At 40.4% G+C, this 25046-nt stretch overlaps 1 protein-coding gene across 1 annotated transcript in view; it reads left to right on the plus strand.

Moving 5' to 3' along the window:
• The window catches only part of LOC126471641 (protein PFC0760c-like), a 308363-nt gene that overhangs the window by 246487 nt on the left and 36830 nt on the right, over window positions 1-25046 (plus strand). The window contains exons 11-12 of the mRNA XM_050099876.1: window positions 2154-2444; window positions 3830-3919. Coding sequence (XP_049955833.1) covers window positions 2154-2444; window positions 3830-3919 — 381 coding nt within the window. The remainder of the gene's footprint in view (window positions 1-2153; window positions 2445-3829; window positions 3920-25046) is intronic.

The raw sequence follows: 25046 nt of genomic DNA on the forward strand, positions 1-25046 counted from the left end.
CTTCTTTATTTTTGTTTTTTAGTTTACCTTTTCACACATGTGATATGTGTATTTTGTTAATTCAAAATAATAAGTATTTAATTGTTATCATAAAAAAACATTAAAATATAGATCATGTGTATGGGAATGCTTAAAACATACCTTTTTTTACACCACACACATAAAGTGAATGACATTTCTTCACATGTGGGACAACACAATAAAAAACGAAATTCAGCAGGGTTCTCAAACTATTGCAGCAGATCTTCTAACTATCTTAAATTGTATGAGGCACATTTCAGTACATTAGAAAACCTCAGCAAAGAGACTATTATGTACTAGTGTCTGCAGCTTGATTACCATATTTCATGGACTATAAGATGCTGTGGACTATAAGACACACCTTAATTTTTAAACAGTTTTTTTAGAAAAACAAAATTTTTGCCATTTTTGTTATTAGATAGCAAAGGCAGATGAAGAAAGTTTATAAAACTGTGACCTTAAAAATTGTCACCTTTTAGTTTTGGCTGTTTTGCATTCAGTCCTCTTTTTTCCAGTTCTTCTTTACCAGCCCACAAATTGCAAATCATTTTCTGTCGGTGGAGGACCTAAATGCCAATCAACTGCTATGTTTCCATGTTATTCTGTGTATGCTGTTACTTTCAAATTATAGTCCACATCATACTAATACCTTTTATTTTTTCCTTTAAGAAACTAGCTACTAAAAAAAAAAACATTGTACAATTGCCCATAACACACATCACTTTATAGTTCACTGGCACCGCAGACTGCAACGACACATCACGAGTTTGGCAGTGTCCTGTGTTTGTGGTGGTGGGGTGGGGGACAGACAGTGTTAGTAAGCTTTTGAATCCTCATGACTCACGTTAGTTGCAGTGGTGCACTGCTGCTGACAGTTGAATCCAATGTTGCCAGATAGAGATAAGTTTCTGATGGTATTGAATATATATCAGTTTTTAATATTGGAGGGAATTTTAAATCAAACACTGGACATCTTTGTATTAATTTTGAGCAAGTGCCCATTGACATCATCATCATTCAGCAGAACTCGATCTGAAAATTCTTCAAATATTGTAAGCTGTATGTGGCGGTACCTGTTCTGTTGAGCCTTTTGGGATCACCAGATGAAAAAGTTCTTTTTCCTTAGGTACAATGCTCAAAATGGTTCTTTTGCACTGACCACCCCAAGAATCTAACAATAATATTGATTTTTCTCTTGCTCTGGTAGAGAAAACTTATGTCAAATGTATTTTGACATGGTTAGGCATTAGTTTATCAGATTCTGATGCTGTTACAAGAACATTTGCAACTTCAAAAGGAGATTCTTGATTCATAAATCTACACTCTGCATTAGTTTCTCTTAAAACTGTGAAAATGGGGTCAGCAATCTGCCACCAGCAGAGATTGTGGGCTGAGTAACTGGGAGCCTGGCAGTTACTTGCACGACACACATGCATTACAGAAATCAAATGCTACTTGAATCTCCTACTGTAGCTGGTTTTTCCTTGCTTCGCATACTTTTTCTCATCCTGGATGAATGTACTGAGAGTCTATTTGGCTGCCCTTCTCATTTCTTTTAAAACATATCTATTGCTTTGATACATCTAGGATGGGGCCTAATGATATACTAATTTAGTCCCTTAGACTAATCAGTTCCATTATTCATAAGTGACTATCAGCAGCTCCTCCTTTCCTAACTGTTCTTCTTAAAACATCCTAAATACATTCTGTGAGTCAAGCAGCCTTTGTATACCTTTTGCCAGTTTCCTGTTGAGAATAATGGAATTATAACACAGTTTGTATATCAGCACAGTTTACTTCCTGTAGGTATCAAAAACAGCATGCAATGGTTGTCCCCCATTGAACATCAGATAGGGTAAAATTAAGTACAGTATTAATTATGCTCAGTGATTTGATGACTTCAAACCTGACAACATGTTAAAAGTTAATTTTAAGCATTCTGGCACTGTTCAGAATCTTTTGAGATACACCATGGATTTCAAGTGCCACACTGTGATGTTTTCTGATCATTTCCATAGAAGATCTTCTCATGACTAGTATGGAATTACTGCTTTACACAAGTGATTATAATTTCTTGTTAATGTTCTGAAGGTGCCCTAGCTACTTTTGATCTGAATTACTGTTTTTTCCAGAGTCATCTGATGATGAGAGAAGTGAAAATAATGGAGAGCAAGCAGACAATAATGCTGAAGTGAACCATTTCGAAGATATAATAATAATAAATGATGATGATGAAGATGCCGAAGAGCAACAGAACATTATTTATGATGATGTAGGTGTCAACCAGCCAGAGAACATTGTTCAAGATTATGTGGATGTAAATCAGCAACAGTATTATGTTGATAATAACCAAGGCATAAACCAGGAGGAGTACTTTGTTAATCAAGATATAAACGAAGACCAAATGCATGCAAACGGGAATGGTAAGTGCTTGGAATATCATCACTAACTGTTATTTAATGACTGTGTTGTCACAAACTGTTTTTATGGTTTAATTCTTCCCGTTACGTTGATTCATTGTTTTGGGGGAGGGGACCAAATAGCGAGGTCGTCAGTACCATCTCATTATGTAATTCCTCCTATTATGATATGAGAAACGGAGTAGACTGACATTATTTATGATTTGTTGAGAAACTCCTACCCTGCCACTTCAAAGCAGCTTCATTTCGAACTTACTGATTGTATTGGAAGTGTGTTATCCAATTTTATTCCCAGGTCATAGCCACTGCAGTCTGCCCCTTTCATGTTATGTCTTAGCAGGCTCCTTGTGTTAAAATATGTGTATCCTCTGTTTACATCATTTACTGCATGTATTTTAAAATTAGTTGCACAATTTAGGAAATTTATAGTGATAGTAATATGAGAAATATCTTTTACTTGAACTTGCATAGCTAATTATAACTGAAATTGCTTAGAATCCTTACTACCTTTTAATTAAATATTTGGTTATCTGTAATATGTTTGGTTACAGAGCATCTTCATACATTGATTCTTAAGCAAGTGTCTGAGCAAGTGGTTTAGTGATGTAGGCATCTGAGTTTTATTTGGGAGGAGCTGAGTTCAAATCTGCATCTGGCATGCAGCCTACTTTTTCATGTTTTCTCTACATCACTTACATGTGTGCAGACAACAGCACCTGACAGGATGCACAACCATCTAGAAAATTATTATTTTACTGCACCAAAATGTTGTTGAGTGAAGTAAGCCACACAACCTATTTGTTTGATGAGAAGATTACCTTTGTAGACTGGTAGACTTTTCAGCTTTGAGCAGAACATTACTATTTGCATGGGGAGGAACAGACTGACAGTTAGAGAAGGAAATAGCAAATGACTGTGAGAGGGGCAGGAGTAGATGGACAGAGAGTGAGGAATGGAGTGTGTGGACAGAGAGAGGGGGTAGGAGATGAACAGAGAGGTGGGAGGAGGAGATCGACAGAGAGAGGGGGAAGGAGATGGACTAATAGAATTGAATAAACACATACCCAAGCAACACCAGATACTTAGCTAGTATTTCTAAAAATGGTACTTCTACCTACAAATATGTTTCATTGAATGCATCCTTAAAATATTATTCAAGTTACTGCTACAAATGCACCACACCCACTTCCCATTTGCCTATCCTTTTGGCATACATATAAATTTACCCTGAAATAAATAGATGAAGCCTGAAGAACTTGAAAGTGAGATTTTATTTTAATCAACCTTGCCATAACATATCTGTAAAAATGAGGTGCATCACAAGTCACACACAAATGTTTCTAGGTGGCTTGGATATGATTTCAAAAGAAAATAACTATATTTTTCAGAGCAAGATCAGAACATGGAAGAAGACATCGGAGGAATACCACTTCATGATGAGGAAATGTTTGAAGAGGCAGATGAGGACTCAGATGATGGTAAGAACTATCAAACACTACTGCTTACTAAATTTCTTTCTTTGTCTCCTGGATCTTAATTGTGAGAAAGTAACTGTATCATAGAAAGCAACTTACAGTTAACCAGCATTGTCACTACATTAATTTACAATCTAAATGTATAATAAAACTCTTCAGTCACATTTTAGACATGGCTGAATTAACAAACCATAAGATAAGTACAAAAATTTTAGGTAATAAATGATCATCTAGAATGATACTTGATTGATAAAACTTGTGCTCAGTTGTATTAAATTTTATTTTCCTATGAAAGGAGAGCACAATCAGGTTTCAGGACAACAGTCAGATCCTCTGATGCACCTGAAAAATTATAACAAAATGTGATGACTATGAATATTGTTGAACTGTAAGGAAACCTATAGAACTTATAGTAAAATTGTAAAGAGAATACCATAATATGTACAACATATTAATATGAGTAAAATAAAATGGGTAATATAGTTATTCTCTGGTACATGGCGTGCAAGCAGGAAATTCTTAGACTTTGGTAATGTATATGGTCATCAAATGTAGTTGTACTTTTTTGGATGCTTGTGATGATAAAACTATGTTCCTGAAATCCAGTTTTGCCTCCTTTTAACAGAAAATAAAATTAAATACAACTGCATGTGGATATTATCAATCATGAATGACCTATGCAACAGTTGTAGATGTCCTACCAAGAGAAGCAAGTGTATAAAATTGTAGTTCTTCATGCAAATATATCTCACTGCAATATCCCTAACAATGTAAACATTGTGTAACTAAATTCACTTTGATATACATTTACAGAGCCACTTATTTCTAGTCTCTTTCCACACTTCTTTATGATTTATGAATTTGATACTTCTTGTTGATGAAAAATTCAGTTACTGCTTTTGTACGTGCTGACTGTTCAGGAACAGATATTCTGAAAAGTTTAAAGATGACTTGTGAAGTGCTCTGTGAATGAATGAATGAATGCAGTTGACTTTCCTTGTTGAAAGCCCACAGCAAATGCACAAGAAATGCGCAGAAATGTTGTAAAATTACTTCCTACATAGTTTTACCACATTTATTGAACTGTACTGTAAAATTTTCTACTACATGAAAGTTTCAAATGGGTTATCATTGTAACAAGATATTCTCCAAAGGATCAACATTACTATATTACACAGCCACCCAACCATTTAAGTGTTCTATGAAATTTGAGACACAACTCAATTTCTTCATTCTTTACAGCAGTGGTTCCTAAATAAAACTAATGTTACATCATAATACATAAGAATAAATAAGGTGCATAACACAATAAAACATCACAATTAATACACTCTAAGACAAAAAAAATGAGACACCAAGAAGGAATTACCTGAATGAGACAAAAGTCAGTAGATGCGATGTACATGTACAGACAAACAAATGATTAGAACTTCAGAAAAATGGATGGATTATTCAAGAGAAAGAACTTGACAAATTGAGCAAGCCAGTAACGTACTGGTCCACCTCTGTCTCTTATGCAAACAGTTAATTGACTTGGTGTTTATTGATAGAGTTGTTGGATGTCCTCCTAGGATATATCATGCCAAATTCTGCCCACTTGGAATGTCCAGTTGTTAAAATCCCGAGATGCTTGGAGGGCTCTGCCTATAATTTTCCAAATGTCCTCAATTGGGGAGAGATCTGGTGACCTTGCTGGCCAAGGTATGGTTTGGTGAGCACGAAAATAAACTTTAGAAACTCTCACCGTGTATGATCATACATTATCTTGCTTCAATGTAAGCCCAGGATGGCTTGCCATGAAGGGCAACAAAACAGGGCATAGAATATCACTAACTTAAGATTGTGCTGCCATGGATGACAACCAAAGGATCCTGCCATGAAGAGGAATGGCCCCCAGATCTTCACTCCTGGTTGTAAGGCAGTATGGCAGGTGACAATCAGGTTGGTATCCTACTGCTGTCGAGGACACCTCCAGACATGTCTTTGTCCTGGAATCTCATTGACTGGAGTATAATTGTCTTCAGTGATGAGTCCCACTTCGAACTGATTCCTGATGACCAGTGAAGATGCATTTGGAGATGCCCCGAACAGTGGTGGGATATAAATGTGACTGTCGCCCACCCCCCTTATGGCCTGACAACCACAGGTGATGGTCTGGGTCGCCATTTATTTTCATAGCATGACCTGTCTGGTTGTCATCCATAGCACCCTTACAACACAGCAGTACATCAGTGATATTTGTTGCCATTCACCATAAGCCATCCTGGGCTTACATTTCAACAAGATAATACCCACCCACACACTGGAAGAGTTTCTACTGCTTCTATTCATGCTTGCCAAACCTTACCTTGGCCAGAAAGGTCACCACATCTCTCTCCAGTTGAGAATATTTGGGGCATTATGGACCGGGCTCTACAACCAGCTCGAGATTTTGACAATGTAATATGCCATTTGGGCAGGATTCAGCACTGTATCCCTAAGGATGATATCCAACAACTTTGTCAATCAATGTCAAGCTGAATAACTGCTTGTGTAAAGCCTGGAGGTGAACCAACACTGTATTGACTTGTTGAATTTATGAAGCTCTTTCTTGTGAATAAATCATTTAATTTTTCTGAAATCGCAATTTTTTGTTTGTCTGTACATGTACTTCACATCTACTGATTTATGTACAATTTAGATAAGTCCTTCATGGTTGATTTCCTTTTTTTTTTCTCTTTCTTCTTCTTTTTTATCTTATAAGTGTATTTACATGTACACTACAAGACATTAATATTTAAAATGTCATATTAAAAAACCAGTATATCTTTTACACTGGAAGTAATTCATATTTATGCTTGCTCTAATGGGACATCCAGTTACATAATAAATCTACAACCATGTACACTCTATTAAGCTAAAAAAATTGCTAACTGAATAGAATGAATTTTACAACAGCTAAATTTTCAATTTTCCCTTTAACTTTAGTTTTTCAAGAGAGAAACTTTTGATGCATGTAGGTAGAGCATTGAAAACTTTTAAGCCTGAATAATGCACTCCTTTCTGTGCAACAGCTAAGTTTGTCTGGTTACTATGTAATACCTGTTTTGACCTCATATTCTGACAATGATATGCAGTATTAGATTTGAAAACAGAGTGAAATATACAAGAGGGAAGATACAGGGTGTTTCAAAAATGACCGGTATATTTGAAACGGCAATAAAAACTAAACGAGCAGCGATAGAAATACACCGTTTGTTGCAATATGCTTGGGACATCAGTACGTTTTCAGGCGGACAAACTTTCGAAATTACAGTAGTTACAATTTTCAACAACAGATGGCGCTGCAAGTGATGTGAAAGATACAGAAGACAACGCAGTCTGTGGGTGCGCCATTCTGTATGTCGTCTTTCTGCTGTAAGCATGTGCTGTTGACAACGTGGTTTATTCCTTAGAACAGAGGATTTTTCTGGTGTTGGAATTCCACCACCTAGAACACAGTGTTGTTGCAACAAGACGAAGTTTTCAACAAAGGTTTAATGTAACCAAAGGACCGAAAAGCGATACAATAAAGGATCTGTTTGAAAAATTTCAACGGACTGGGAACGTGACGGATGAACGTGCTGGAAAGGTAGGGCGACCGCGTACGGCAACCACAGAGGGCAACGCGCAGCTAGTGCAGCAGGTGATCCAACAGCGGCCTCGGGTTTCCGTTCGCCGTGTTGCAGCTGCAGTCCAAATGACGCCAACGTCCACTTATCGTCTCATGCACCAGAGTTTACACCTCTATCCATACAAAATTCAAACGCGGCAACCGCTCAGCGCCGCTACCATTCCTGCACGAGAGACATTCGCTAACGATATAGTGCACAGGATTGATGACGGCGATATGCATGTGGGCAGCATTTGGTTTACTGATGAAGCTTATTTTTACCTGGACGGCTTCGACAATAAACAGAACTGGTGCATATGGGGAACCGAAAAGCCCCATGTTGCAGTCCCATCGTCCCTGCATCCTCAAAAAGTACTGGTCTGGGCCGCCATTTCTTCCAAAGGAATCATTGGCCCATTTTTCAGATCAGAAACGATTATTGCATCACGCTATCTGGACATTCTTCGTGAATTTGTGGCGGTACAAACTGCCTTAGACGACACTGCGAACACCTCGTGGTTTATGCAAGATGGTGCCCGGCCACATCGCACGGCCGACGTCTTTAATTTCCTGAATGAATATTTCAATGATCGTGTGATTGCTTTGGGCTATCCGAAACATACAGGAGGCGGTGTGGATTGGCCTCCCTATTCGCCAGACATGAACCCCTGTGACTTCTTTCTGTGGGGACACTTGAAAGACCAGGTGTACCGCCAGAATCCAGAAACAATTGAACAGCTGAAGCAGTACATCTCATCTGCATGTGAAGCCATTCCACCAGACATGTTGTCAAAGGTTTTGGGTAATTTCATTCAGAGACTACGCCATATTATTGCTACGCATGGTGGATATGTGGAAAATATCGTACTATAGAGTTTCCCAGACCGCAGCGCCATCTGTTGTTGAAAATTGTAACTACTGTAATTTCGAAAGTTTGTCTGCCTGAAAATGTACTGTTGTCCCAAGCATATTGCAACAAACGGTGTATTTCTATTGCTGCTCGTTTAGTTTTTATTGCCGTTTCAAATATACCGGTCATTTTTGAAACATCCTGTACACAGAGATGTCCATCATGAATTTCCAGAACATGTTTCCGAAAGAGTATTTCGTGTGATGACTATTCACAGTGCATATGTGTGTGGTGTGCACAAGAAACTGTCAGTATTTCTCTAGCTCAACCTTTAGTTCTCATAATATATGTAGAGATAATTCACTGCTGACTTCGGCTAGTACTAATTACCACTGACACTTTTATTTCTTCATTTACTGTGATACTTGGTATTTTCTGTGTATAACACTAATAAAGGCTGTGTTTGAAAGGAATAGGCCATTTACCTGTACTATATTTCATCCTCTCATTTTGCTCATTATCAACAACAGTAGAGTAACAAATGAAGCCATTTCAGTCACCAGCACTGCACAGTTATAGTTTAAGCACATCAACAAGTCATGAAATAAAATCACCAGTGTGAGTGAACGGTGATAGCTTTTGCAATTAGGTGCCATCGATGCTATGTGATTTATTTACATGGAGGTTTCCACTAATTCCTTTCTAGTCTGCAGCTGCTTGGTACACACTGCTATTGGACTGTGAAAACAATGTAGAGGAATTGGTGAAACACGGCACTGACAGATTGGTCAGATTAAATTATGATCTCAATACCCATTCAAAAAAAAGGAAAGTTTGCAGTTTTCCTTTGTGTTTGGTAAATTTCTTATTTAGGAGCTTTGCATTCACACTCATCTACAGATTAATTATGCTATGCAGAAATATTTGAGCCTAATATTCACAAATTAGAACTTTTTAATCAATTTTGGTCATGAACATGTAAGTTTTTAAAGTAGTGTGTACCATCTGCCCATTATTGAACTTATTTAAATGTAACAACCTTGTTTTTTTTTTTAGTCCTATATATTTGATTTCATAGAGAGAAACCTGATTATTCTGTTAACAATGATTGATAACCTATTGTTGTATATTCTCTGTTTAAAGATGAACATGATGTTTAAAGATGCAAGGGTAAATCAGATGTAACTTCTTTGATTTCACTAATGTTCATGTCTGGGAGCTTTTCTTTCCTCACTTGCCAATATTACTGGAGTATAGTAAATGCCAAAAGGACTAAGTTAGTGGTGGTTATTATTAGTAAATGCAAACTCTTGCAGGTTAGATAACATCATTGCAAAACAGATGGTAGGCTACGTGCTACACTGAGAGCATAGAGATAGAAGATATCACCTTATGGTAGGCAGTGATGTCATGAAATCATGCTATTCTATCTGGCTCTTTCTGTTGTAAGTCTGCTTCTTCAACAACAGAATTTATTAAGCACAACTTGTTTACCATTAAATCACAGAAATTAATAGTTACTGACACTTCTGAAAAAACACAAAACAAAAGACTTCAGGAGATGGATACATTATGATCAGTATAATATGTTGAATATTTGTTGAATAAGTCACATGAGCCGGCCGCGGTGGCCGTGCAGTTCTGGGCGCTTCAGTCCGGAACCGCGTGACTGCTACGCTCGCAGGTTCGAATCCTGCCTCGGGCATGGATGTGTGTGATGTCCTTAGGTTAGTTAGGTTTAAGTAGTTCTAAGTTCTAGGGGACTGATGACCTAAGATGTTAAGTCCCATAGTGCTCAGAGCCATTTGAACCATTTGAACTCACATGTATGTGTTGAATGACGCTGTTTGTAGTTTCAACTAGGAAGCAGTTGGATAAGAACCATGCCCACAGTACATCCACATGCCATCAGTTTGTTCACTGAAAATACTGTGTTTGGTTGAATAGTTATCAAGTACAGCCCCAAATTAGGCAGACAGACAAATCCAGGAGCTAGTCAAATGTTATAAGTATTTAATAACTAAGTGCAAATCACAGTCCAAGAGAGCCATGTAGCACAGGGCTGTCATCAACAGATTCATTGGAGCTCTCTGTAAACATCAACTGGATGACAAGTGAGACTGTGGTGGTACGTGGCAACCCTTGAATCTTCCACAGGTGTTTTGACATGGGACCTAGTGCTGGAAGATACACTGATCAGCCACAATTTTATGACCAGTGACGTACGATCAATATAAGCCCATCCAAGTGATAGTAGTATCACATGGTAAGGAATGACTGCTAGTTAGGCACACGCATGGTGCATGTAGTATCAGTGAGTGTGCTGTTCGCATGTGGAATGGGGAAGGTGTACAATCTATCTAAGCCTGACCGAGGGCAGATTGTGATGGCCTGGAGGCTTGGCATGAGCATTTTGGAACCTGCACAACTTGTCGGGTGTCTGAGACATGCTGTGATAAGTTTCTTCAACACATGGAAAAACCAAGGCGAAACCACATCCAAACGTCATGGGGTTGGACAACCACCCCTCACTACAGTTGTTGGAAATCGTAGTGTGGGTAAACTGGTAAAACAGGACAGGTGTTGAACTGTGGTGGAACTAATATCAGACATCAATTCTGGATAGAATAAAAGTATGTCTGAACACACAGTGCACTGAACACTCCTAATAATGGGCTAAAGACTCATGCATGTGCCAATGTTTACACCATGAAATTGGCAACTACAATTGAAATGGGCATGTGTCCTTCAGCACTGGACATTGATGATGCAGTTCCAGAGTGTTGCATGGTCTGGTGAACCCTGATACCCTCTGCATTATGCTGATGGGAGCGTGTGAATCTGTCTTCTTGCAGGGGAACAGCTCCTTGACACCTGTGCTGCAGGTCAGAGACAAGCTGTCAGTGGCACCATTATGCTCGGGGATCATTGAAGTGGGCATCCATGGGTCCAGTGGGGCTAGTGAAAGGCACCGTGATGGCCTAGGAGTATCATACACTGGTTGCAGACCACATAGACCCTTCATGACAGTCATGTTTCCTGATGACAGTGGCCTTTTTCAACTAGATAATGTGCCATGTCACAAGGCCAGGAGTGTGATGGCGTGGTTTGACGAACATAGTGGTGAGTTCCAACCGATATGCTGGCATCCCTACTCAACAGATCTGAACCTGATTGATCATGTCTGGGATGTGACTGAACATGCCATCAGAGCTCGTCGCACCCCTCCCCAGAATTTACAGGAAATTGGTGACTTGTGTGTGCAGTTTTGGTGCTTGCTCCCTCCAGCGACCTACCAAGGCCTTACTGCTTTCATGCCATGATGCATTACTGCTGTTATCCAGGCTAAAGGTGGAAATACTGGCTATTATGTAGGTGGTCATAATGTTCTGCCTGATCAGTGTATATCCTCCTGTGCCATGCCTAGCGATCTCTCTAGATGTATGCAGAATTACGTGACTGTTCCATTGATATATCCATCAGAAGTACAAGATCCCTCCTCAGTTGAACCAGTTCATAGAATCAGAACCATTCTGGCCAGTGTGTGGGAAGATTAGGTGACATGGCATGACCTACTGTGAAGGCTGGTGTCTGGCTTTGGACTGTGGGTGGTAGAGGGATCATTTGTGGGAGTAATATCTTCAGTTCTTTATTGACAACAGCAACATCCAAACATGTACAATAGTAGTGTGCTGAGCACTGGCATTACACAAGGAAAAGTGACAGTTAACTGCAGAATACAAGTCCAGTTTGAGTCTGATCACATGCAATGTTTCTCCTATAATTGTATAACCCTCCAAGTCAGTAAGCTGAACCTTCACCTGGCACAGCTGATGCACAAGAGACTGGTAGCATGCTGCTGGGAGGAGACATCCCCTTATTGCCTTCTCATGTGTGCTGTCGAATACAAATGTTGCAATCGTGGTTGCGGCATATGTGGGCATGTCACCACATTCCTGTCCTCCTCTGGGAAGCTGGCATGGCAGGTGTCAGTGAAAGAAGGCAGAGAACCAACTGCGTGGGGCTGACGTCAACAAGTTAGCGTGGCCGAGGAGACCATGAGGGCTGCATTGGTTACCTGGTGGCCATGGCCCTGGGTCAGCAACAGCTGAAGGTTTATGGTGTTCTTCTGCATTGGTTCCTTGGCACCGGCTTGAGGCTGGATGGTCAGCTGTCTCTGGGCCGGCAGGGCATACAGCCAGAAGTGGTCCATATGATAGTAAGCATGCATCTTGACATCACCATTTTTCAAAAGCACATCAGTGAGATGCACACCCATGGCACCAGAGCCCTGGGATGGGGTGACAGCTGCATAACAGCTCCTTCCTGGTGGCTGCTGCAGCTGCGGGCAAGGTGGTTCAGGTCCCCACTGAGGGCACTGCTGGTTCTGATAGTGGGAGATGGGCACTCCACTGGCATCCACTGTGAACATCCACTGACCACACATTGTACACACCATCGTCAGTACCCATCCAGGCCACAGACTGATAGTGTGCACCTGGACAGGGTCTTCTGGAGCATAACATGAAGGACATGAATGCATCTGACATGAATGCCTCTTAGGTCTTGGCACAGACAGGGCAGATAAAGCACGTCCATGGCTAACATCTGTGGAGGATTGCCACTCGGCCGAGGCCATTCAGTGGGTTGGTGCTGTAGGTGCTGAGAAACAGAGGCAATGCCAAGTCTGCTGACAATCCTGACAAGCAAGCATTTATTTAACTGAGTCTTAAATGTGTCCGCCATATGCTCCATCTCCCCATTTGACTGCAGGTGAAATGGAGCAGAAGTAAGGTGGGTAATACCACTGCAGGTGTAGGAAGACTGAAACAAAGCCACAGTGAACTGTTTGTCACAATCAGGGACAATCATCTGTGGCAGCCCTTCGTTCATGAAAACCTGGGTAAGAGCCAGCACAGTAACTTTTGCAATGGTGGAGTGAGTGCGTGCGAAACACGGATAGTTGAACAGTGTTTCAGCTACTACCAATCACGTGGAGGGTCATGCAAAGTCAATGTGGATACTGTCCTAGGGCTGACTGGGCATGGGCCATGGGAACATACTTCTGTGTTGGTGCCACCTGCTATTTGGCGCACTGCATACAGTCACAAATAACCTCCACAACTACTTATGAATAAATACCAGAATTGCTCAGGCAAACCACTCCTTACAAACTGAGGCACCTGATAGAGCAAAGGATCCCAACAGCTGGACTGGGCTGTAACCTCAGCTTCGTTGAAGAACAGATTGGGTCCAATGGCCAAGCATGACAATGTGTCCACATCTGCATGCTGCACTATCAGTCTGTAGGAATCCCATAGTGATACACTCTCAGGAACATAGACCTATGCTGGAGTCATTGTGCAGTCCTGTCAGGAAGCTGCTAATGTGGGCCAAAAAGTGCCACAAGCACTCATTGGTGATGAGCTATGTTGCCTTAGAAGAATACTTGGAACTTTTAGACTGCATACACAATGGCCAAAACCTCCTTTTCAATTTGAGAATAATTGCACTGTGTGGCTGTCAATGTCTTGGAGGCATACGTGGTAGGCTGTTCGGAACTTTCTGCAGTTTTGTGAGCCAAGACAGCCCCAATCCACTATGGAGAGATGTCTGCGGCAAGGACTAGCTGTTCACTTGTCTAAAAGTGCTAAGGTATAGCAGTGACCTGATGCAGGTGAACAGTCTGTCAGTCGGCTGACCGAACAAAGGATACAACTTTTGTACTCAAGTTGTTGAGTGGATGAATGATACCCACTTTTTTAGGGAGACATTTGAAATAATAACTGGCTTGACCCAGAAATGACTGGAATTCCTTCAGGTTCCATGGTGGAGTTAGGTTGACCATTGCTGCCACATGCTGTACCACAGGTTTGACAATGCCCTTGGAAAGAAGGTGGCCCAGATATTTGATTTCCATCTGAAAAAACTTCAAATTCTGCATATAACACATAAGGTCCACCTCTCGAAGTTTTGTGAATAGGATATGCAGGTTAGTGAGATGTTTCTGCAATGAGGGGTCAGCGAGAATGATGTCATCAAGACAGTTTGCACAGCACAGCACATCCCACATTAACTGTTCGATAAATCTCTGAAAAATAGTGGAGGTACTGATGATTCTGAAAGGCTGGCACATATATTCATATAACTTGAGGGAGTGTTACTGACCATAATTTTTTTAAAGGAAGAATCAAGACAAAGCTGCAGATACACATCTGCTAAGTCAATTTTCAGAAAACACTCGCTGCCAACCAACTTCGTGAGAATTTTGTTGGTGCATGGGATGGGTATCAATTGACTATCAACTAGGTGTTAATGAAAGATTTAAAATCTCCACAGAAATGAAGTGCCTTCATAATCTTAAGAGTAACCACCAGAGGCATAACTACCCACTGGCTAGAAGGAACTGGTTCAGTGAGGCCCAGGTCTTGTAAGCTGTCTATTTCATCCTTGATAGCCTGTCACAGAGCAAATGGGATAGGCCAAACATGACAAAACTTGGGAATGGTTGTAGGTTTAAGGGTGTTGTGAGCCTCACAGTCCTTTGTAGCACCCAGTCCTGGTGAAAGCAGAGACCCAAACTAACAGCAGAGATCCAATGCCTGGAAACGAATGCAATAGGAAACATGACACACAGAATCCTGAATGTGAAATCCAAAAACTGTGAGTACATTGAGACCAAAAATGTTTTCTGACGTCACACTGATGACTCTAAAACCATGCTAGCTGTCTCAACATGTTGATACACAATATCAATCATTAACTGGCCATGAACAGGTATGGGCTGCTTGCCGTGATTGACCAAACAATGATGTGTTGAGGAAAGAGTGCGGTGACTCGAGTGATGGTAAGTTTCAAGATTCATGAGAGACATGGTGACCTTAGTATTGACCTGGAAATGCAATGACTGCAGCTGATTGTGCAACATAATATCGACACTACTGCTGGAACATTGAACTCCTGGCTGTGTATGGGCATAGCACTATGGACTTCTATAAATTCCATGTCCGTGACCAAGGACTGGTTGTGTGGGCAGCTATGGCAAACAGCTGCCACATGCCCTTTTTTATTATCATATGCCATGCACCATGGCTGCCAATGTGGGTAGCAACTATAGGTATGCACACGGGAACAATCAGGACACAAGGGGGACGTGTATTAGAAGGGTGCACCACCCAACTGTGGATGGTGTAAACCTGATGATGATGATGATGATTATTATTATTATTATTATTATTATTATTATTATTATTATTATTGTAGTGGTGGTTGTGGTGGTGGTATCAGTGGTGAATGACATGTTTGCTGTGAAAGCAGCAATTCTACGTCTGTGACATCCTCAAATACTTCCATCACAGCCCTAGACAACTCAAACGGCTGAATGACAGCCAAAACCACTTCTCTGTCAGTGCTTCTAAATGCTAAGCTGTGCACCGTACCTCCCTGTGCAGAGCAGAATGGACAGTGATGTTATGTATTAGAGTATCTGTATAGGAATGTTGACAATTATCACAAATAAATGTGCATTTCCTGCTTATACCACAGAGATTGGCCACTCACACCTGGCCCAGTTTCATATGTTGCTGGTGAAACTCCACCCAGGAAGCAACAAGGGTTTGCTTAAGATAATAAGCACTGAGCAACTCGCAAATTTCAGAAAAGGCAATGTTGCTGCTGGGTCCTTTAATTCAGAAAGTTTTTGAAATAAATGAAATGTTTCAGGCTCAACGCAAGACAAGAAGAAAAGACTTTCGCAAAGACAGGTCTTCCACCTGAAACAGTACAAAGTGTTGCTGCAAATGGCACACATATGAGTCCCAAACTTCCTTCCCTTCCTGGAATGGTGGAAAAACTGGGAGAGCACACATGCATGCAAAGGAGGACTTGTGGAGGGTCTGCAGCATTGTGTGAATCTGTAACCAACGGACAAAATAAATTTAACTGCTGTTGCTGTTGTTGTTCAAACTGCCATTTCTGCTAAAAAGCTGCTACTGCTGTTGTTGTAATAACTGAGCCAATGCTGAATCCATTGTAATCATAGAACATGCTTGGAAAATGAAACAACATCATGACCAAAGACTGCAGTATGTATGGTTCTTTATTGACAACAACAACGAGAGCAACACTCAAGTATTTACAATGGCGGTGAGCTGAGGACTGGCATTACACAAGTAAGAGAGCACATTAACTGCAGAATATAAGTACAAGTTGAATCTTATCACATGCAATGCTCATCCTACAATCATGTCTGTCCAAGCATGTCAGTCAGACCTTAACCTGGCATGGCTGGTGCACAAGAGAATGAGGCTGTGCTGGTAACATGCCACCGGGGTCACTCATCTGGTGGTAGTGCTGCCATTGAATGAAGCAGGCACTCTTGTATTGCCTTGTCACATTTGGTGCTGAATACAAACATTGCAGTCATTGTGGTGGTGTATGTGGACACATCACCACAAGGGGTCCAACATCTGAGAAGCACTAGGCAATAGTGGTTCTGATTCACTGCTTGCTGCTGATTCTGGAGGAAGCTGTGGGTTTGATATCAGACTTGACACAGACAGAGGATTTCCTGCATGTCATCCAAGTCCAGATCCGTAAGGGTTGTGGGTAACAACAGGGGAAAAGGGAAAACCAGGGGCCAACCACCTGGGCTGTCACCCTGGAATTGGGCCCCTCATTGGCTGTTGCTGGTCCTTGAGATGGGCAAAGCTGAATGGCCAACTGTAGCAGCCAATCTGGAGGCAGAGCTTGTCCTAGATTGCATAAATGAATCTGGTTCCAGTGTTGATGAAGGATGCCCTGCAGTGTGGCCACTAGGACCACCTGGTGGCCTCATTGGGTGGTGATGGAGCCACACATACAGCCAGGCATAGGTCCAGTAATGTGTGCCCAGACAGGGATGGTTGCTTCTTCTTCTTGCACTGGTAGAGGCTGTAACAGGTCTACCAGGGAACAATGAGGGCACAGGTACAAGGGGTCAATCACTATCAGATCATGAATGAGTGTTGCCTGGTAAGAGGACAAAAAGCACAACAATGTGGAATCTGTAGGCTTGGATCTTAATGATTTTTCCATCTGTGTTTGAAACTTTTACACAAAAAGTTCAGCCACATCATTTGAGACAGGGGAAAATGGAGGTGCAATAATATACTTGATTCTATTCTGATTGCACAACCATTGAAAACCAGAAGAAGGGAACTGCAGGCCATAATCAGTGACCAGAGTTAGTGGGGTTCCTTAATAAGATAAAAATCAGTATCCAGATCCTTAAAGGGGTTGACAATCATGGTCTGTTACGTTTTGATGATATATGATAAATGGGAACATGTGACTATTGAAATTAATCACATAACCCCAGGAAATGGACCTGAAAAGTCCACTTTCACCCAATCCCATATATGGGCAGGCACAGGCCACAGTTAATAGGCTTGGGGCAGTGCAGGATGCTGCATCTGACAAGCCTGGCACTGTTGAGTCACACATGCAATATACTCTTTGACATGTGACCACTACATGTGCTGCCGGGTCAGATACTTCATTGTGGAAATGACCCAGAGGGACTGATGCAGGAGTCACAACGTACAGGTGAACAGAACCTCTGGAATTACTGCTCAACACTGATCATCCATTTAATTCAGTAATAGGATAATAGAGCATGGTGTCATGAAAAGAAACAATGTGGTTCCAAGAACTTTGCTGAAGGAAAGGCCTGTGTGACTAGCCAGTTTGTATGAAATGACAAACCCATCTCAAGAGTGGATCATTACATCTGTCTGCTGTGGCATCTCTGGGAATGACGGAAAAACTTCCATTGACTGTTCCAACTGTGAATCAGTGTGAAAGAAAAGTCTCTTGCTTATCAAATTCCTCATTGAAACCTGTAGGGAAATGTGACAGCACATTTGTATTCACATTTTGGGCTGATTTGTGATAATGAACAGAATATTGGTAATGTGATAAGGAAAGAGCTCTACATTGTGACCACTGAGGTGTCTCCTCGGGCATCTTTGACTTTGGATCAGATATGGACAACAGCCTATGATCTGTGACCAGATGAAATTTGTTGCCATACAAGAAAGTGTGGAACTTCTGGATAGGAAACATAGTTGCCAGTGCCTCCTTCTGTATTTGGGAATAACTTTCTTGTGTCATAGTGAATGTCTTTGAGGTAAGTGTGATAGGCTGTTCTGAACCATTTGAGAACATGTGTGACAACAGTCCCAGCACCGTAGGGTGACACGTCTGTGGCCAACACTAGACATTAGGCAAAGAGCAATTTGGAGACATTTCTTGAGCTTTATAAATGCTTGGTGACAATTTCCTTATCTTTTTTGGTTCTGGAATATTGGAAATGGCTACCACATTCTCTGATGTTGGTTTAAGGCCTAACTAGCAAAGGATATGTTGCGTGGCCAAGAAATTTTGGAAGCTCAAGAGGAAGAAATAGCTCAATAACTCATATCACTTTTTTTTGTTTGGAAGGATAATTATACTTTCTGTCATCATTATTTTTAAATTTATAATCTATCAGAAAACTAAAGTAAATATGAAAAAGAAATCTTCAAGGTTGATCTTTTTTCATTATATATTACTCTTGAAGATACATCAATTATATATGTGCCAGTAATGCTTTAATAACAGCATTAATGGCCAATTTCCTAGGCCCAGTATTCTTTTAAGTGGCCTCATGCCAAAATGTTAATTGAAGGAGCATGTTGAAAGTTACAGTTTAACTCAGCTTTCAAATGGATTGAAAATCCTTACCAGAGATTTGATATTGTCACATTGTGGAATGTTGGCAATAGCTTATTCTAAAAATTTCAGAAAGAGAGTTTGTTGTGCTAGAAGCACTGAAAGGTAACCTGTTATATTGATAGAGGCCAAAGGAGTATTGAATATTACAATGAAGCACCCAAGAAACTGGTATAGGGAAGCGTATTAAAATACAGAGGTACGTAAACAGGCAGAATATGGTGCTGTGGCCGGCCACATGTATATAAGACAACAAGTGTCTGGTGCAGTTGTTAGATTGGTTACTGCTGCTACAATGACAGGTTACCAAGATTTGAGTGAGTTCGAATGTGGTGTTTCAATTGGTGTACAAGTGATGGGGGACAGCATCTCCAAGGTAGTGATGAAGTGGGGATTTTCCCATGTGGCCATTTCATGAATGTACCGTGAATATCAGGAACCTGTTGAAACATCAAATCTCTGACATAACTGTGGCCGGAAAATGATCCTGCAAGACCAGGATCAGTTATGACTGAAGACAATCATTCAATATGACAGAAGTGCAACACTTCCACAAATTGCTGTAGGACCAATGATGGGCCATAAACAAGTGTCAGCTTGAGAACCATTCAATGAAACGTGATCGATATGGGCTTTCAGATTCTGAGTTTAAACACTTCTCCTGGCCACCAAACTCTTCAGACATGAACGTTATTGAGCATATCTGGGATGCCTTGCAATGTTCTGTTCAGGAGAGACCTCCACCCACTTGTACCCTTGCGGATTTATGGACAGCCCTGCAGGATTCATGGTGTCAATTCCCTCCAGCACTGCTTCAAACATTAGTTGAGTGCATGCCAGGTAGTGTTGTGAGGCTTATGCAGACTTGTGGGGAGTCCTACATGATATTAGGCAGATGTAACAGTTTCCTTGGCTCTTCAGTGTAGAATGGCTTTAGAAGCACCATCAAATGGAAGATGAAAATAAGTCTTTGAAAGATCTGTCTTAGAGAAATACTGACTCCCTGCCAATTTTAAAAATAGGTCATCAGGATGTGGAAGGAGGTATGAATCCACTATTGACTATGTGTTTCCCATATTTTCCAAGTTCCTAACAAGGTATAATGCACCATCCAGTTTTTTAACAGTGACTAAAGGTAATAACTGTCTGCTGTAAGGAATCAGGAACAGCACTTTTTAATTCCTCTAAGTGATCCAACTCCACCTTAGCATCATACCACAAAGCTAAAGGTATTGGGCGCGCTTTAGAAAATTTTGTTACTAGAAAAATAAGCCATTCCCCAATGTGGAGAAAATAAGGGAGCATATTAGAGATGTAGATAATCTACTTCTGCACGTGGAATAGTAATCTGGATTGCTTGGACTGAGTGTTGGATAGAAAACCAAAAGGCTGTGTACACATTCAGGCCAAAAATATTTTCCCATCAGGGATCTGCTACAACAAAGAAAGGAAGGGTTCTGGGTGTGTACTTGTACATTAATCCCTGAACTACGTGGCCAGGTGTCAGAATTTCATGATGAAGCTATTTCCACAGCTTAGCTGCTACTGATTTTAAGGGTGGAGACCCTAATCAGAAATATGTAGGCTGATTAATAATTGAGACCAAGGCCTCAGTATCAAAATGGAATAAAATGGGAATCCCTTGAACTGTTATTGGCAGCATAAGGCAGCATGGTGCTCCTCTAGACTCTGTGATGTGATTTATTTGCTGCTGATGGCACAGCTGGCAGTGGCAAACATCTGCTATGCGACTCTGGCAAAAACAACAGTTTGCAGACAGCATTATAATTTGGGCATCTAGATCTAGCATATAGAGAAAAACAACCAGAACAACTTGTTGTCAGTGTCCAAAAACTGTTGTGGCACTTGGTTTGATTACTGTATGGTCATATGGGAACCACTAGTTGTGATAGTCCACAGGCTTTGGAAATGGTAGCCTTGGCTGTGTGAGAAATCCTGAATGCACTAGCAATACTTCACCAACAGAAGGATCTGACTGCAATAACACCTCAGCTAGCACTTCGCTATCAGGTGATAATCTAATCACCACTTCAGATGTTAATGATTCTGTGCATGGTAGTCCACAATAACACACAGAAACCCCAGGGTAGGCCTTGAGGGAATGCAATCAATGTTTCATAACTGTCTGATGTTGTCTTACAATGTTAAAAGACCTCGAAAAGAGCAGCTACCACATGTAATTTTATAGCAAAATGTTCACTTAAAAGCGTGTGTAAAGCGGTGAGGGCAGCACTTATCGATCGGATAAGATGGGCCAACTTTTTTTTATATGTAATACAAAGGCTTGCTGTTGCTCATGGTAATTGAATTTGCTTCCCTGGAAATGCAGTGCTTAACACTTCTGGTACACTTTCTAATGCTCTTGAGCTTTAGCGAATGACTGGAAAACCAGGACTGCAAGAAGCAATTGTAGATGTGCTGGACCCATCAATTTCTTTATGAGATTGTACTGCTGTTAAAGCTATCATTTCCACATTTCAGGGAACTGAAACTCCCTTGCTGTTGAACCACTTAGCAAAATGGCTTGTCCTATTCTGGAATGGGGTAGGTTACAGTTCCGAAAAATCTGTGTCACCACTGTTGTAAATCTGTCAGCAAGTTAGTTGTAGAAACAATCAATATTGTAGTTGTAAATTGTCATAGCTGTGTTGGGAAATAACCAGAGCTCCAAACCCTAATATAAAGCACTGAAGCTCAAATAGTTATATCTACAGAAAGCTGGCTAAAGCCAGAAATAAGTTCAGCAGAAATTTATTCTAATGATCTAACAGTGTTCAGAAAGGATAGGTTAAATAGAATTGGTGATGGTGGAGTATTTATTGCTGTCAGTAGTAGTTTGCCTTGTAGTGAAATTGAAGTAGATAGTTTCTGTGAAATAGTATGGGTAGAGGTTATATATGTAACAATCAGACTAAACTATTAATTGGGTCGTTTTACCGACCCCCAGACTCGGAAGATATAGTTTCTCAACAGTTCAAAGAAAATTTGAGTTTCATTTCAAATAGGTACCCCACTCATACAATTATAGTTGGTGGTAACTTTTAATCTATCCTTAATATGCTGAAAAAATTATACATTTAAAGCCGGTGGCAGGCATAAAATGTTGTCCGAAATTGTACTGAATGCTTTCTCAGAAAATTATTTTGAACAATTAGTTCATGAGCCCACTCGACACATAAATGGTTGTGAAAGCATACTTGACCTCTTAGCAACAAATAATCCTGGGCAGATGTGAGTATCATGATGAATACAGGGATTAACAACCACAAGGCAGTAGCTGCTAGGCCGAATATTGTACCACCTACAACCATAAAAAAGAAACACAAAGTATATCTATTTAAAAAAGCTGATAAAACTACTCTTAATGCCTTTTTAAGAGACAATCTGCACTCCTTCCGATCTGATCATGGAAGCATAAAAAAGTTGTGGAATGATTTCAGAGAGATAGTGTCGGCAGCAATTGAGAGATATATACCACATAAATTAATAAGTGATGGTACTGATCCCCCATGGTACACAAAACGGGTCAGATGGCTGTTGCAAGAGCAGTGATAAAAGCATGCCAAATTTAAAAGAATGCAAACTCCCCAAGACTAGCAAAGTTTTGCAGAAGTTTGAAATAAAGCTCGTACTTCAATGCGAGATGCTTTTAATAATTTCCACAATGAAACTCTGTCTCAAAATCTGGCAGAAAACCCAAAGAGATTCTGGTCCTATATAAAGCACACCAGAGACAAGACACAATCAATACAGTCACTGATCAATAACAATGGTGAAGTCATTGATGACAGTGCCACTAAAGCAGAGTTATTAAACACGATTTTCTGAAACTTGTTCACCAAAATAGACAAAGTAAATATTCCTGGATTCCAATCAAGAACAACTGCCAGGATAAGAAACATAGAAATAGATATCCTCAATATCGCAAGGCAGCTTAAATCACTTAATAAAAGCAAAGCTTCCGGTCCAGATTGTAAACTAGTCAGGTTCCTCTCAGAGTATGCTGATACAATAGCTCCATATTTAGCAATTATATACAACTGCTCGTGCACAGAAATATCCATGCCTAATGACTGGAAAATTGCTCAGGTCACACCAATACCCAAAAAGGGAAGTAGGAATAATCCATTGAATTACAGGCCCATCTCACTAACGTCAATTTGCAGTAGGGTTTTGGATCATATACTGTATTTGAACATTATTAAGTACCTCCAAGATAACAATTTTGTGACACATAGTCAGCACGAATTCAGAAAATATCGTTCATGTGAAACACAACTTGCTCTTTATACTCATGAAGTAATGAGTGCTATCGACAGGGGATGTCAAATTGATTCCATATTTTTAGATTTCCAGAAGGCTTTCAACACCATTCCTCACTAGCGTCTTCTAATGAAACTGTGTGCCTACAGAGTATCGCCTCAGTTGTGCGACTGGATTCATGATGTCCTGTCAGAAAGGCCACAGTTCATAGTAATAGACACAAAGTCATCAAGTAAAACAGAAATAATATCCAGCATTCCTCAGGGAAGTTTTGTAGGTCCTTTATTGTTCCTGAGTTATATTAACGACATAGGAGACAATCTGAGTAGCTGTCATAGATTGTTTGCAGATGATGCTGTCATTTACCATCTTGTAAAGTCATCAGATGACCAAAACAAATTGCAAAATGATTTAGATAAGATATCTCTATGGTGCGAAAAGTGGCAATTGGCCCTGAATAAAGAAAAGTGTGAAGTTATTCACATGAGTACTAAAATAAATCCACTAAATTTTGATCACGTGATAGGCCATACAAATCTGAAGGCTGTAAATTCAACTAAATACCTAGGGATTACAATTACGAACACCCTAAATTAGAATGATCACATAGATAATGTTGTGGGTAGAGCAAACCAAAGGCTGCGATTCATTGGCTGAACATTTAGAAGGTGCAACAGGTCTGCTAAAGAGACTGTGTACACCATAGTTGTCTGCCCTATTCTGGAGTTTTGCTGTGCGGTGTGGGACCCGCATCAGATGGGACTGATGGATGACATCGAAAAAGTACAAAGAAGGGCAGCTCGTTCTGTGTTATCGCAAAGTAGGGGAAATAGTGCAACAGACATGATACATGAATTGAATTGCAGTGGCAATCATTAAAACAAAGGCATTTTTCGTTGCGACGGAATCTTCTCGTGAAATTTAAATCACCCATTTTCTCCTCTGGTTGCAAAAACATTCTATTGGCACCCACCTACATAGGGAGAAATTATTATGATAAAGTAAAAGAAATCAGGGCTCACACAGAAAAATTTAAGTGCTCAATTTTCCCGCGCCCTGTTCGGGAGTGGAATGGTAGAGATACAGCTTGAAGGTGGTTCATTGAACCCTCTGCCAGGCACTTTATTGTGAATAGCGGAGAAATCACGTAGATGTAAATGTAGGTGTAGGTGTATCTTCAACAATACAGATATTATTAACCACAACTTACTTACATTTAATTACAGAAATGAATAGTGCCTGACTTTTCTGGAAATACACAAAACAGAAGACTTTTTATGGTTAACAAAGTACTCTGAATGTTCTTTGAATGACTCACTCATCCATGCTAGAGAATATTGTTTATAGGTTCAACTTGGCAACACTCAGATACAAACCACACTCACTGTGTGCCCATATGCCATCAGGTGTCCACTGAAAACTCATTGGTTGACTGAACAGTGATCAAATACACTCCTGCAATGGCAGATATGAGTCCATTAGCTAGGCAAACGTCATCATTACATAACAACTAAGTTCAAATCACCATCTAGGAGGAAACAACATAGAGCAGGATCATCTTTGGTAGGTACACTGGACAGCTTGCTGTAAAGATCAATGAGATGACAAATGAG

The sequence above is a fragment of the Schistocerca serialis genome, chromosome 3 (assembly GCF_023864345.2).
Source record: "Schistocerca serialis cubense isolate TAMUIC-IGC-003099 chromosome 3, iqSchSeri2.2, whole genome shotgun sequence".
Lineage (NCBI taxonomy): Eukaryota > Metazoa > Arthropoda > Insecta > Orthoptera > Acrididae > Schistocerca > Schistocerca serialis.